Genomic DNA, 16431 nt, shown 5'->3' with positions numbered 1-16431 from the left:
TGAGGAAGCGATGATGAGCCCAGATTCCACGAAATGGCTTGAGGCCATGAAATCTGAGATGGGATCCATGTATGAGAACAAAGTGTGGACTTTGCTTGACTTGCCCGATGATCGGCAAGCCATAGAAAATAAATAGATCTTCAAGAGGAAGACGGACGTTGATAGTAGTGTTACTATCTACAAAGCTAGACTTGTCGAAAAAGGTTTTGACAAAGTTCAAGGTGTTGACTATGATGAGATTTTCTCACTCGTAGCGATGCTTAAGTCTGTCCGAATCATGTTAGCAAATTGCTACATTTTATGAAATCTGGCAAATGGATGTCAAAACTACATTCCTTAATGGATTTCTTAAAGAAGAGTTGTATATGATGCAACCAGAAGGTTTTGTCGATCCTAAAGGTGCTAACAAAATGTGCAAGCTCCAGCAATCCATCTATGGACTGGTGCAAGCATCTCAGAGTTGGAATATACGCTTTGATGAGTTGATCAAAGCATATAGTTTTATACAGACTTGTGCTGAAGCCTGTATTTATAAGAAAATGTGAGTGGGAGCACTACAGCATTTCTGATAAATATATGTGAATGACATATTGTTGATCGAAAATAATGTAGAATTTTCTAGAAAGCATAAAGGAGTATTTGAAAGGAGTTTTTCAAATAAAGACCTCGGTGAAGCTACTTACATATTGAGCATCAAGATCTATAGAGATAGATCAATACGCTTGATAAGTTTTTTCAATAAATACATACCTTGACAAGATTTTGAAGTAGTTCAAATGGAACAGTCAAAGAAAGAGTTCTTACCTGTGTTACAAGGTGTGAAATTGAGTAAGACTCAAAGCCCGACCACGGTAGAAGATAGAAAGAGAATGAAATTCATTCCCTATGCCTCAGCCATATTTTCTATAAAGTATGTCATGTTGTGTACCAGATCTATTGTATACCCTACACTGACTTTAGCAAGGGAGTACAATAGTGATCTAGGAGTAGATCACTGGACAGCGGTCAAAATTATCCTTAGTGGAATAAGGATATGTTTCTCAATTATGAAGGTGACAAAAGGTTCATCGTAAAGGGTTATGTCGACGCAAATTTTGACACTGACTGATGACTCTAAGTCTCAATCTGGATACATTTTGAAAGTGGGAGAAATTAGCTAGTGTAGCTCCGTGCAGAGCATTGTTGACATAAAAATTTGCAAAATACATACGGATCTGAATGTGGCAGACCCGTAGACTAAACTTCTCTCACAAGCAAAACATGATCACACTTTAGTACTCTTTGGGTGTTAATCACATAGCGATGTGAACTAGATTATTGACTCTAGTAAACCCTTTGGGTGTTGGTCACATGACGATGTGAACTATGGGTGTTAATCACATGGTGATGTGAACTATTGGTGTTAAATCACATGGCGATGTGAACTAGATTATTGACTCTAGTGCAAGTGGGAGACTGAAGGAAATATGCCCTAGAGGCAATAATAAAGTTATTATTTATTTCCTTATTTCATGATAAAAGTTTATTATTCATGCTAGAATTGTATTAACCGGAAACATAATACATGTGTGAATACATAGACAAATATAGTGTCACTAGTATGCCTCTACTTGACTAGCTCGTTAATCAAAGATGGTTAAGTTTCCTAACCATAGACATGAGTTGTCATTTGATTAACGGGATCACATCATTAGGAGGATGATGTGATTGACTTGACTCATTCCGTTAGCTTAGCACTTGATCGTTAGTATGTTGTTATTTCTTTCTTCATGACTTACACATGTTCCTATGACTATGAGATTATGCAGCTCCCGTTTACCGGAGGAACACTTCGTGTGCTACCAAACGTCACAACGTAACTGGGTGATTATAAAGGTGCTCTACAGGTGTCTCTGAAGGTACTTGTTGAGTTGGCGTATTTCGAGATTAGCATTTGTCACTCCGATTGTCGGAGAGGTATCTCTGGGCCCACTCGGTAATGCACGTCACTATAAGCCTTGCAAGCATTGTAACTAACGAGTTAGTTGCGGGATGATGTATTACGGAACGAGTAAAGAGACTTGCCGATAACGAGATTAAACTAGGTATTGAGATATCGACGATCGAATCTCGCGCAAGTAACATACCGATGACAAAGGGAACAACGTATGTTGTTATGCGGTTTGACCGATAAAGATCTTCTTAGATAATGTGGGAACCAATATGAGCATCCAGGTTCCGCTATTCGTTATTGACCGGAGACGTGTATCGGTCTTGTTTACATAGTTCTCGAACCCGTAGGGTCCGCACGCTTAAAGTTCGGTGACGATCGGTATTATGAGTTTATGTGTTTTGATGTACCGAAGGTAGTTCGGAGTCCCGGATGAGATCGGGGACATGAAGAGGAGTCTCGAAATGGTCGAGACGTAAAGATAGATATATTGGACGACTATATTCGAACATCGGAAAGGTTCCGAGTGATTCGGGTATTTTTCGGAGTACAGGAGAGTTACGGGAATTCATCGGGGAGTATATGGGCCTTATTGTCTACTAGGAAAGGGGGAATCCTACTCCCGGTGGGAGTAGGAGTCCACTAGGGCGCGCCATAGAGAGGGCCGGCCCTCCCCCTCCTCCACTCCTTTATATATGGGGAGGGGGCACCCCTTGGAGACACAACAATTGATCTGTTGATCTCTCCCAACCGTGTGCGGTGCCCCCTCCACCATAATCCACCTCGATCATATCGTAGCGGTGCTTAGGCGAAGCCCTGCATCGGTAGCAACATCATCACCGTCATCACGCCGTCATGCTGACGGAACTCTCCCGTGAAGCTCTGCTGGATCGGAGTTCGCGGGACGTCATCGAGCTGAACGTGTGCTGAACTCGGAGGTGCCGTACGTTCGGTACTTGGATCGGTCGGATCGTGAAGACGTACGACTACATCAACCGCGTTGTGCTAACGCTTCCGCTTTCGGTCTACGAGGATACGTGGACGATACTCTTCCCTCTCGTTGCTATGCATCACCATGATCTTGCGTGTGCGTAGGAAAATTTTGAAATTACTACGTTACCCAACAGGATCGTCTTGTGCAGTCCTTGTCTGCGAGTTTTCCTATCAAAGACTTGGGCAGGCAGGAGTACTTTCTTGGATTGAAAGCGTCCTTTCATTCAGTGGGCATGACATTGACGCAGAACAAGTATGCACTTGATTTGCTTCGTCACGTCAACATGGAGAACTGCAAGTCCACTTCCAATCCACTTGCTACATCTCACAGCCTCTCGTGTCACAGTGGTTCATTGCTGAGTACCGGCGACTCTTTCAGGTACCGCAGTGTAGTTGGAGCACTGCAGTATCTGACACTCACTCGTCCACATATCTCCTTTGCCGTGAACAAAGTGTGCCAGTTCCTGTCTCAGCCTACGGAGGTTTATTGGGAAGCAGTTAAGCATATTCTGAGGTATGTCAAAGGTACGCTAGACACGGGACTACGGATTCGTAAGCCCAGATTTACTGGAGTCAGTATATTCACCGATGCAGACTGGGCAGGTTGTGTTGATGACAGGCATTCTACTAGTGGCTTTGTTGTATTTGTTGGACCCAATCTTATATCTTGGAATTCCAAGAAGCAGCCTACAGTCTGAGGTCTAGCACCGAGGCGGAGTATAAGGCACTGGCCAATGGCGCGGCTGAAGTCACTTGGATAGACACAGTTCTCACAGAACTTGGAGTCACACGGCAACGCACACCCATATTGTGGTGTGATAACTTAGGGGCAACTTACCTGACGGCAAATCCAGTGTTTCATGCTCGTACCAAACACATTGAGATTGATTTTCATTTTATGAGGGACGAGTAGCTGTTGGTAAACTGGAAGTCAGGTTTATCTCAACTGATGATCAGTTAGCGGATGTATTTACTAACCCGCTACTCGATAGATGCTAGACCGTTTTAGAACCAATTTGAATCTTGTATGTAGTTCAGATTGAGGGGGCATATAAAATAGGGTCTAGCATATTGTACATGTATATGTATCTATATACGTATGTGACTGTATTCTGATCATCTATATATTGAGACGTGAGGCTGGATGTTAGCCACCCACGCAAAACCCTAAACCTACCTTTTCAACTGGAGGCATTTTTGTCAAGACCTATATGCATTGGAGAATGGTTGAGGAGCCAATCCTTCCAAGGAAAAAGAGCGGAATGCAAGAATTTGAATGCAAATTTCAACATAAGGCAAAAAAATTGTGCTCGCAAGCTTTTGACCCCAAGACCACCAGCAAGCTTTGGCATACAAACTCGGTCCCACGCGACCAGACACTTAGCCCCAGAGAAGGAGTCATCGTTAGACCAGAAAAAAAATCTCGCTTGTCTATCTCCTCGAGGACACTGACGGCAGGGAGAAACACATCATAAAGTAGGTCGGCAAACTATCCAGGACAACCGAGAGAAGGACAAGACGACCTCCTCGAGACAGCAGGAAAGCACGCCATCCGGCTAGGTAGATATCACAGAGGTCTATATTTGGCTGAAAAATTGTCGATTGGAGTTTATTGGGGGAGAGGGGGAGGCCGAGGTATTTTTGGGGGAAAGCCGCAATTTCGGCGCCGAGCGTGTTTGCCATTTGAGAGGCAAGGTCAGAGTCGACATTAGTGGGGACTACCGTGGTTTTTTGGAAATTGATCGAGAGGCCAGTGGCAAGCGAGAAGTCATCAAGGACGCATTTAAGGTAAGCTACTGCATTCGTTTCAGCTTTGATAATAATTAATGTGCCGTCTGCGTATTGCAGAACAGGGCAGGGCATGGAGGTTGTGACACGGTGTGCAATGTGGCGGTTATCACAAGCATCAATAATCATTCATTGGAGAATGTCCGCAACGATGATAAATAGAAAGGGGGAGAGAGGATCGCCCTGTCGTAAGCCATTTTTACATTGGATCCAAGGTCCTGGAGAGCCATTTAGAAGGATTGCGGTTTTCCCTTACTGGAGCAGGGTGTCAATCCAGAGAATCCATTTTTTCGAGAACCTCTGACCCTGAGAATAGAGAGGAGAGAGGGCCAGTTAACCGAGTCGAAAGCTTTCGAGAAATCGAACTTAATCACAAGTGTGGGCGCTTTGGTTCTGGCACATACGTTGAGAACATCTGCGGCGTATAGAAAGTTTTCCGAGATTGTCCTCCCGGAAAGGAAACCTGTTTGATCAGGGTGGACAAGCAGCGGGATAACAGGTTTGAGGCGGTTTGTAAGAATATAGATGCATTTTATATAGATTCACTCATTTTGCTTTGTATATAGTCCATAATGAAATCTCTATAAAGTTAAACTCCAGAGCCCCCCCTATCCAGTCACCTACCTACCTCGGTGCGTGCGTGCGTGTGAAGTTAAGGATTGACGAGGTATTGCATTGTGGATGGACACTTGAGTGGAGAGCATTTGAAGATCACTACTAGTACTACCATCTACTAATATTGTTCTTTGTGAGACATTGTTAGTCCATTCATAGGTAGCGGGGATATAACAAAACAAAACAAAAACTTTGAATCGTTCTAGTAATATAATCCCCTGACAGTATTTCACAAGAAAAAAGGAGTTGAACCAGTGAGTGCAGTACAATTTGTCAGTTCGAACTATTGCTGAACTCCATTTCATGAGGCAGGGCAGGGCAGAGCAGAGCTTGTGTTAGGGGGGAAAGAATATTTGGAGCCAAATCAACGGGCCCACAGACCAGTTGGTCGTATACACACATGGGTGGATCCAGAGACAGAGAGAGTAACGGCTCACCTGAACGCTAGTTAGTACTATTCTACTCCCTCCTCCGTTTCTAAACACTAGTTAGACTAAATAATATAAGTATTTTTAGAGATTTCGATATGGACTGCATATGGAGAAAATGAGTGAATCTACACTCTAACCGTTTTAAAACTTATCTACAATCTAAACCCTAGTTAGTATTGTAATTGTAGGATCCTAAGCCACCATGATGCATGCTAATGATTTTGAAGAAAAGGGCACCATGATGATAGGGACAGACGTCTTGACCACCACCCACCGCCACTGATCGAGATCCAGCTCTAGGCGCCGTCACATGTGCTCTCCCGACGGTGGTGCAAACGTCAAAGGGGACGGCCGATACGTCGGATTCCTCCAAATGGTTAACCCGTCGCCATCTGGCCAAATGCTCTATCTTCCTGTCTCGGTTTCTTTTGCATCGCAGGTACTGTTTATGATCCATTGATTGTGCACGTTGAACAGGAACATGGCTGGATAATGCAAACTGCGGCTGTTTTACACGATCAGGGAGACGAAATCATCAGCATAAAATTATGTGTAGTGTAGGCACTGATTTTATACAGCATAAGTTAATATGTAATTTTCGCCCATCCGCACAGCTCATGAGCCAGAGGGATTTTCCTTGTACACCATTTACATTGTTGTGACAAATCAAGTGCCCGAGTGGGCATATGTGTGTGGCCATTTAATTACGGCGAGGAATTTATGTACATACAGACCAAAGTAAACCTGTCTGATGAACACAACAGGAGGGAGCGTTACTCTTGTCAGCTTGCGCCGAATTCTTCGTTCCATTTCTCCAGCTCATTCCACTTGCTCTTCTGCAGGCTTGGCCTTATCGCCGTCATCGCGCTCCTGAAATCCTCATATCTCAATGGTCGCAGCTGCGGCACGGTAAGCACAAAGTTAGTGCTTCATCCTTGGCCATCAACCACTCACGTGAGAATTCTACCAACAATTTCAAAACAGCAAACATGACGGTTTAGTATACAAAGTTCAGAACCTGGTTTGCTTTAATGGTGAGAATATTCTGTGGACCGAGCTCTCTGATCGGCATCATTGCAGCTTCCTCGCACAAGGCTCTCAGGTCACTCCCAGAATACCCTAAGGGACATATAGATATGCGTCATCATCAAGGACCACTGTCGGCCATCATTTCAGAAATGAACATATAACAGAAAGTGGAATTTACCTTCAGTCTCCACAGCAAGCCTCTCCAGATCATGATCTGCAAGGAAACAATTCCAGGTTCAAACATCGTGGGCAGTACTAGACTCGTGCTACATGCATAGAAAATACTGGCTCGGTACGATGATATGCAAAAACAGAACTTACAGCTTCCTCGACATCACTATCACACCACTATGTGCTGTGCAATTGTACACCAGACACAAAAGTAAAAGAAGAAGCCAAGGTTTCATTTTTCATGAGCTGTATGTGAATCCCTACAATTTGTTTACAATAAAAAACGTTTGGATGTTCATTCACCTTTTACACAGAATGGCAAACAAAGTAATCAATTTTGTAAACTATAGTGATGCATACACTATTGCTTTCAAGGTGCCTAGTTTGTTAGTTAATGTGCTTTTGGGGTGAATAAGGGGTACATGCAGAAAATAAGGAAGCAAAAGTGGCACTGAAACAACTGAGCAGAGCAAGTGTCTGAAGGTATAACTAAGGAAAGTAGTAACTTACTGGACAATTTGAATGCTTGTCCTTTGAGCTGATTTTTCAGAAGTAACCTCCGTACATTTGGATCAGGCAGTGGCACATATATTCTTTTTACCTGTTTATATGGTTGAATAGAACATAACATTCATTAAAGAAGTAACAGAAACTAAATTAAAATAGTGCTTATCATAGAAACTAAACAAAATAGTGGGTAATAAAGTGCCAGAAATTCAGTAGGGAAAACAAATACCCTAATGTCCAAAAATGATATGCTAGCATTTGCTATTTTCCATGAACAAGGTTATTTAACAATAGCTTTCAGTTTGCTTTATCAGGATTCAGGAGTTGGTAGCCAGAGAACGTAGAAATCAATTTTAAATAGTGATAATAGAAACGAAGCCAAAATAGGGGATGATAAAGTGCCAGAAACTCAGTAGGAAAACTAGTTCCCTAATGTCCAAAAATGACACGGCAAAATTGATATTTTCCATGAAAACACAGTTATTTAATAATGCTTTCAATTTGTTCTATCAAAAGGAGTTGGCAGCCATAGCAAGGCACTATTTTGAAGTTGTAACTAGAGAAAACTGATAGAATTTTGCTGTTCAGTTCCCGACAATTCTCTGGTTGCCACAGGACCCTGTGTAGGGGGCAAAGGTGTCAAGAACTGGTACCAGCCACCAAGCAGCACATACTCCTGTGCATGGTCTTTTAAATGCAAGATGCAAGAAATTTGTAGACATCATCAAACAGCAACAGTAATCCTAAATATATATGTAAGATCAATCTTACCAATCTTCGAAGAACAGCGTCATCCAACTCTTGTGGTTTATTCGTAGCTCCTAACCAAATGATTTTCATTAACAGAAGATACACACAATAAACAAGAAAATTTCGTACAAGAAAAAAAATAAGTAAATCTGTTGTGTACCATGGTTTTTCTAGATATACCTATGTGATAAAATGTGTATTCATCGATTCATTAACAAATTACAATGAGGGCAAATTATACATCACCCGAGATCACAAACTGGTGTGCCTATTGTGCTGCAAACTGTTTCAGAAATGTCTAATCTACAACTCGTGACAAAAGCAATTCTATGTCCTAAACTAATGCTGCTGAAGTAATGAAGGAACTGAGTATTGGTTCCAAGGGTCATTTATTTGCAGAACTCAACCGCGATTTTATACCACGAAGAGGGAATACACAATAGACCTGATCAAAATACAGGATATACTGCATAACATAATAGCAGCAGCGAAGAAATGCTAAACAGCATTGCATGTCCACAAATTACTGTCCTAGCAAATAAATGTTTACAGTATGGGGATTCTGTATTATATGATTGCGACTAAGTACTAATAGTTACATGATAGCTGTGTCCTAAGTATTTTCACTGGAAGCAAGCATAGTGCAAAAGATAACCAGGATTAAACAATCAAAAAAGAAAGATATGCTTACCTATCACAATTACTAAATCATCTGGGTTTGATGTCACCCCATCAAACTGGATAAGGAATTCAGATTTCAAACGCCTGCTTGCATCATTCTCGCTAGCTAACCTTGTTGACATCACACTATCGATCTGGATGGTAAGGTAAAATACAACAAAACACATCAGATCCCACTTTTATAATCAAAAGGGGAAAGGATACATAAAAAAAAGTTAACAGAAATGTACTTTGTACTTAGTGTTTCTGAAAAAATAGCATTTCAAGATCGTATACTAAGATAGCAGGAATGCAGATACCATATATGTGCTCAACTGCTCATCTAAACTTCTAGGAAGATTTGACTGAAAACGGCAACTTTGTGCATAAGCCTATGCAGAATATGTACAATGTGTAGTGCATACTTCTATTCTGTGTAAATTTAGAAAAAAGCATGTATTTACACTTTTACCTGTAACAAGCGCATGGTTCAAACAAATCAAACACTCCAAAAGAAAACTATTCTGAAAATATGACAAGTGACCAATTTCCCTATCCGAACAACTAGTGATAGCATGGTCAAAATATCATCGACAAGCTTAATAATAAGAAATAAATAAATAAATATTACTACTCCCTCCATTCCTAAATATAAGTCTTTGTAGAGATTTCACTATGGACTACATACGGAGCAAAATGAGTGAATCTACACTCTAAAATGCATCTAAATACATCCGTATGTGGTCCATGGTGGAATTTCTACAAAGACTTATATTTAGGAATGGAGGGAGTAGTACATAATTTCAACAAAATTTGAACGGTAAGGTTTGTAATGAGGACCTCATCCATGAAAATAACAGACGGTTGCCTCTCGACAGCAACCATGAAAAGTGTCCGAACAAGCTTTTCAGCTTCCCCTACCTGTTTTTGCCAACGAAATAAGGTTCAGACAGCAAAATATGCAAGTATCTGACAAAGTAACATATATAGCAACCACATACCCACTTTGATGTCAACGAAGAAGCTGAAACATTAAAAAATGTTGCTTCAGATTCTGACGCAACAGCTTTGGCAAGCATTGTTTTCCCATTCCCCGGAGGACCAAAGAGAAGCAGCCCTGAAGAATAGTTATGAATTTTAGAAAAGATCCAGAGAAAGGAAACCTTCAACACGAACAAGTTTACCTTTCGCAGGCCTCCGAAGACCAGTGAATAAATCCCTTCGCTTAGTAGGTAAGATAACCATTTCCATGAGTGCTTGCTTTGCTTTGTCCAGACCAGCTACAGATCAAACCAGAGAATAATGACACCATGATTAATAACTGGGCTTGAGCCAGAGCGCACAAAGAAAGTCAACGGTTGCATACCAACATCATCCCATCTGACAGATGGACTTCTATCCACGATTGTCGTATTTATCATTTCAACAAGTTTGTCATCATCCTTTCCACCAGCTCTTTGCACTGGCTTGGATCCACCATCGCTATTCTTCTGATGAGAGGACGCTTGACCACCTCTGTTAAAGGTGGGGTTAGACTGCACAGCTGACTTACGGAAGCTAGTTGATGCTGGTCTCTCAGGCCTATTTACTTGATTGTTTGTAACAACCTGCAGAAATAGCGCACATGGTAATGGAGGACTTTTCGACCAATGCACTCGCTGCAAAGTACTCCTTAAAAAGAAAATAGACTTCATAACCTCAATATGTATATAACTATGTAACCCAGGCATCTAGCTAGCTTTCTTTTTCTTACAACAACTTATTTTGATCAATGTTTGCTACCGCACATAACAAGAACTCAAATAGATGCATTATACTAGCACTCCTAATCGGAAGAGTTCACAAGAACAACATATCCATAGCAAGCAGACTTGCATTGATAAAGTAGCACTGCAGCAGTACCAAATCAACAGATCAGTAAAACGCTGTTAACCGGGAAGGAAGCAAATAACATGCCGCAATCGTTTTCACTAAAACGCTAGGTACAAGACAATTCAGAATGTACCAAGTAGACACTAGACAGTTGAAGCTATCAGGCAAACCATGTACCACGTGTAAAAATTCAACACTAGAAGTTTATACCTTCTTGGGGACTGGTGCAGCTGCTCCTACAATGTCAGACAAAATGAAACAAAGTTAAAATCCAACTAATTGAAGTCCATAATTGCAACAGTAGGGAAATGTATGTAGGACCTATGTGAGCAATCAAATCAAACTACTGAAAGTTAACTCCCAATGAATTATAGTCCACAATCGCAAAAGTAGGGAAATGTATTACAATTCACTAATGGAATCATATAGGCATTAACCCCTAAATTTACACAATTATGAAGTGATTAACACAACAAAACTACAGCTACGATCACAAGAATGTTGGCTGCTTCTAACGTGTTCGGACTGACAAGTGCACACACATCGCTGAACAAGTTTCACATGCGCACAAACTTGATAAGTCGGGAAAACTGGGGAGAAGACGAAGAGGGGGGGAGAGGCTCACCGCTCCTCCCGCCGAGCACCCTGAGCCGCTCCTCCACCTGCGTCTGCCACTTGGCGATCTTGTCCTGGTACACCCTCACCTGCCCCCTCTCGCTGCAAACCCCCCACACAGCACACCAATCAGCGACCTCAATCAAACCCTAATCAAGCCGCGCGCGCGCAGCGGAGGGAAGGGAATCAGAGAGGGGACCTGGAGGAGACGGCGTCGGGGACGCGGGCGGCCTTGGCCTCGAGCATGACGCGGAGGGCGTTGCGGTAGTGCGCCTCGGCGTCGTCGGGGAGGCCCCACTCCTCGGCGCGCACGGCCTTGTCGATCTCCTCCTTGGCCAGCTCGAAGTAGCCCCGCAGCTTCACGGCCACGCGCTCCCCCACCACGGCCGCCGCCGACGGCGCCGGCGCGTCCATGTGCGGCGCGAAGAGGAGCGACGAGAGGGAGTCGGCGAGCGCGCGGAGGAAGCTCATGCGCCGGCGGGGGGGAGCATCGTCGGAGATTCGCCGGAGGAGGGGAGGGGGAGGAGGTTTGCGTGGGGCCTTGGGGTTGTTGGGGGGGAGAGGCCGGAGAGTCTAGTCCCCCGCGGCACGCATCTCCCGTGGGCCGACGCTGCCGTTTCTCGGGCCGGATGGACCATGGCCGCACTCGCGTGGCCCGCCCTACCCCACACGGTTATATCTCGCTTCATACGAATATAGTTCATGGAGTTAGGAGCTCAAATATCGAGGCCCACAAGTTTGTGAGACACGGGGTTTGGCTCTCATGTTTGGTTAGACCAACTTGATGATCTTTTTTTCGTCCCTGTAAAAGGAGACAGCCTTGGGGCAGCTATGGCTATAGCCCCAGGCCTAGGAACAACTTCGCTCAACATAGCATAGCCGCAGGCTTAACCTGCTGCTAGCTCCGCCACTGACTGTAAACACTGTGACAATTAAATAAAGAGCTTCAGAGTTTGTCTTAAAAAGAAAAGCCTACCTTGACACACAAAAAAGATGGAATCTGCTATCAATTCAGGCGCAGCACGAGCGGCCCGGCTCAGGACTCCCTCGTTTAAGGTTCCCTCGTTGTACTTTTCTTCTGCTTTCTCTTTCTTTTTGTTTGGTTATTTCTGTTTTTTCATAGGTTTTCTTCCATTTTTTCTTTGCTATGACTTAGTTTTATTTTCATTTTTACTGGTTTTCTTCATTTCTTTTTTGGTTTTCACAGATTTTTTTTGTTTCTTCCTTTTTTACTTTTACTCTTTCTTGCTTTTTTTCTCTCTTTCCTTATTGCACTGTTTTCTTGGTTTTCTTATTTGCCTTTTTGTTATTTACTTTCGTTTCTTTATTAGTTTTCTTTTGATTTTTCCTTTTATATTTTCACCACGTGTCTACATTGTTTTACGCATTATACATTTTCCATACATGACAAAAAACTTTTACATACATGTTTAATATTTTTCAAATTCATGATGAACATTAATTTTAAATAAATATTTCAATATCTATTCTGGTATATATATATAAATAATATTTTCTAAGTAAATACAACTTTAACCATTTTCATATATATGACTAATTTTTTCAAACATATATTTTGATGTCTAATTTCTTCATGCAAATTGTACATTTTTCTTACATGATACATTTTTTATACATGTATAACCTTTTATATATACACCTTTGACATTTTTCATATACATGACTAACATTTTTTTAAACTTATATTTTTTGATACATCAGGAACATTTTCATATACATATTATACATTTTTGTATACATCATGACCATTTTATATACATGTTTCATTTTCCAAATACATTATTCATATTTTTTAAACCTATAATTTTTATTTCTAATTCTTTTCATACTCACTGTACATATTTGTAAACATCGGAAACATTTTATATACACATTTAACTTTTTCAAATGCATGACTAACCTTTTTTTAATGTTTTATGTAATTGTTTTTGTAATATATATAAATATTAAGAATATTTGGATGTATAAACTAAAATATAAAAATAAATCATAAAAACAAAATGAAAAGTCATAAAAAAGCAAAAGTAGGCAGTTACTTGGCTGGCGCATCTCGCGGTCACCTTCAGGCCAGGCTATCTCCATCTCAAGCCAAGCGAGAGATATAGGGTTGCCCACCAAATAGCGACCAAACATGTACCCCCACTCACCCACTATGTAAACTTGGGCCAGCCCAACAAGCTCCCTCCTACTTTCGTAATATTCGGTCTTTTTCTAATTTTTCTTTCATTTTTTTGGCTTTTTTCATCTTCGCTCTAACCGATTTTTCATTTTCTATTTTCATTTATTTTTATTATTTTTAAATCTCATGTTTGCTTTATCTTTTCATTTTAATTTTGCTTTATCTTTTATGTGTTTTCTTTCTTTTTATTTTTCATTTTGCGAACAACTTCCAAATTCGTGAATTTGATATGAAATCAGGCATATTTTCGTATTCATTATCGTTATTCAAAATCTTCAAATAAAAAATCAAATTGTAAAAAAATCATATTAGGAAAAAATTAAATCATGAATAATTTTTGAATCACGAACATTGTTTTACAAATTATGAAACACTTATTGATTTGAATATTTTTATGACACTAGAGAAAGTTTTAATTAACCGGTAAACATTTTTTGAATCAATGATTGTATTCATGAACATTTTTTTACAAACATTTTTTGAAATGCATGAACATCTTTTCGGTTCAATGATATTTTTTTGAATTTATGAACTCTTTCGGTAATATGGGAACAATTTTTGAAATTGGTAACCATTTTTTTAATTTCAAAAAAAAAATTAATTCATGAAAAAAACTGAATATGCAAAAAATTCTCAGAATCAAGAACATTTTTAGATTTCCCAGAAAAATCAAAATCACGAACCATTTTTGAATCCACGGACATTTATTTATTCCCGAACATTATTCAAAATCATGAAAAAATTATTCATTGACATTTTAGTACTTCCTGATAAAAAACCATTTTTGAAAAAATTACAACTTATTTGAAATCCCGAATTATTCTATAGAGTAAGGATAAAAAAGAGAAAAGATAAAACATAGGCAGGAAAAATTTATTATGCAAGTATGCTACAGATGTCTCACGCAAACTATGTATGTGCAATGGAGATAGTTCAAGATGGATGAAAATGTCTCACTGAACCCCTTGTTGTGGATTGGTAACTGCCCTTCCCTAAGTATAACACTCATAGGTTATGGATAGGGAGTTGGCCCTTATACTCATCATAGGAAGCTTGTGTATGTAGGTTTTTCTTCGAACAATAGGAAGCCTATTGGTCATATATGATTCTTATTGCACCATTTAGCTGACATATTTTTCTTTCTGTGGACACTTACACAAATCGAACATTCACACAAACCTTCTAAAACCTACCACGAACTCGAAAGAAGCAACTCCTGAGATTTATCACTAATACAAATGATTTGATTCATTGGCGGATATAGGGGTGGGGTCAAGGGGGCCATGGCCCCCATACACATATTACAATTTCTATTTTACAAATGCAAGGTTTGGCAAGCAAGCACATGCAAGCGGCCTGTTTTCCTTTTCCTTTGTAGCTCCACTCAATGAAAACAAAATGCAGACGGTGAAGTCACGGTTTACGCAGTGCGTGGGAGGTTGCGTTCAAGAAAGAAATTGCACATAAACTTACATAATGCAGCTGGACCTGGACGCCTAGCGCGCAATATTTCCGGGGAGAATCCGGCTCGCCATGACGGCAGGGAGACAAGACAAATCGGCTCGCCTTGACGGGTAGCCCGCTTTTGAATGATATTCTATTCTTGACGTTGCTTGATACCGGCCCCTCAGATCATGCATGGGAAGTTGCACGGATCGCCATCTTGTGAAAGATCCGGATGAGACTAGCCAATCCATCGAGCATCCCACTCCATAGGGCGTGTTTCAGATGCATTCACATTTGGTACACGATTTGCATTAACACATATGATGGGTATCCAATTAGATATAATTCATATATATTCAATCCCTAGATCTTACTTTCCTACTTGGTAAATGTCACACTTGCAGATTTGGTCTAGCGATGGAGATAAACGGAGCGTCTTTAACTTTGAATTCAGATTTAGTACGGGTTGTACCAAAGCAGAAGTGGTATCCCAGATGAAATTTGTACAAATTCCGAATTATCCAAAAACATGGAATTGAGTCCCAATTTCATTTGCGTTAATTGTGTTCATAATCATGGATGTGCTACACAGTTTTTGACTTGTGCTAAGCTGTAGAGTCAATCAAAGTTGTGACTGACACTTATCTGAGCATATCTAATTGTGTAGCTTGCCGTCCGTACTATAGCTGCTTACTCGGCTGAGAACCGCATCTAATTGACTATCAAAATAGTTAGTATTTGTCAATGAGACTAAATTTGATTGCTGCTTTTGGTTTTTTGTCCTTTTGCTAGCTAGCTAGTCGTCTTAGTCACAGGCACAACTTTGATCCGATAACAATAAATACAACAGAGCAACAAACAATGACGCACTATAAACAAAGAGAACAAGTGAATCAAGCACGGCAGCTAATTTAACACTCTACGACTTAGGGCCCTCCCTCACATAGTATGCACAAATAAACTTGATGGCTTACTATTTACAACTTATTTGAAATCCCGAATTATTCTATAGAGTAAGGATAAAAAAGAGAAAAGATAAAAGAAAGGCAGAGAAAAATAGGGGGCGTCCCGCCCGCATATGGGCCGGCCAAAAACGGCGCATGAGGGGGATCGGGTGAGTTGGCTGCTTCAGATGAGGAGGCCCCCTCAGATGGTACGCGCTGTTTTTTTCTTCTGCCTTTTCTCTTTGTGTTTCTATTTTGTTCTTCCCATTTTTTGAGTCTAATGTTACTATTTAATTTTTTATTTTAATCCTTTTATAGTTTTATTTTTTTTGGTTTTTGCACTTTTTTTGGTGGAAATATGCATATAATTTCAGAACATGTACATGAAGTAAACAATTATCACGTATTGAAAGATATGTATATAAACCTTATATTCATGTAGACGAGTTAACGTTTAGAAAGTTCATGGATGTTCTTAAT

At 40.6% G+C, this 16431-nt stretch overlaps 1 protein-coding gene across 2 annotated transcripts; it reads right to left on the bottom strand.

The window, feature by feature from the left end:
- Positions 1-6279: 6279 nt before the first annotated feature.
- LOC123150034 (spastin) lies at positions 6280-11920 on the bottom strand. 2 transcript variants are annotated; one of them, XM_044569834.1, is made up of 13 exons: positions 11561-11920; positions 11372-11463; positions 10957-10976; positions 10241-10481; positions 10059-10154; positions 9876-9991; positions 9715-9795; positions 8906-9029; positions 8236-8285; positions 7468-7558; positions 6965-7000; positions 6776-6876; positions 6280-6656 (listed from the first exon to the last, which is right to left on the bottom strand). In XM_044569834.1, the coding sequence occupies exons 1-13, from the start codon at positions 11830-11832 to the stop codon at positions 6540-6542; spliced, it is 1437 nt and encodes a 478-aa protein (XP_044425769.1). In that variant the 5' UTR covers positions 11833-11920; the 3' UTR covers positions 6280-6539. The 2 variants fall into 2 exon arrangements, with proteins under 2 accessions (XP_044425769.1, XP_044425767.1); XM_044569832.1 differs by having other exon boundaries at positions 10957-10982; positions 11561-11919.
- Between the last annotated feature and the right edge of the window lie 4511 nt (positions 11921-16431).

This window comes from Triticum aestivum, chromosome 7A (genome assembly GCF_018294505.1).
Source record: "Triticum aestivum cultivar Chinese Spring chromosome 7A, IWGSC CS RefSeq v2.1, whole genome shotgun sequence".
Lineage (NCBI taxonomy): Eukaryota > Viridiplantae > Streptophyta > Magnoliopsida > Poales > Poaceae > Triticum > Triticum aestivum.
Note: the sequence above shows the minus strand (reverse complement) of the source record. Positions and strands in the feature narration are given on the sequence as shown.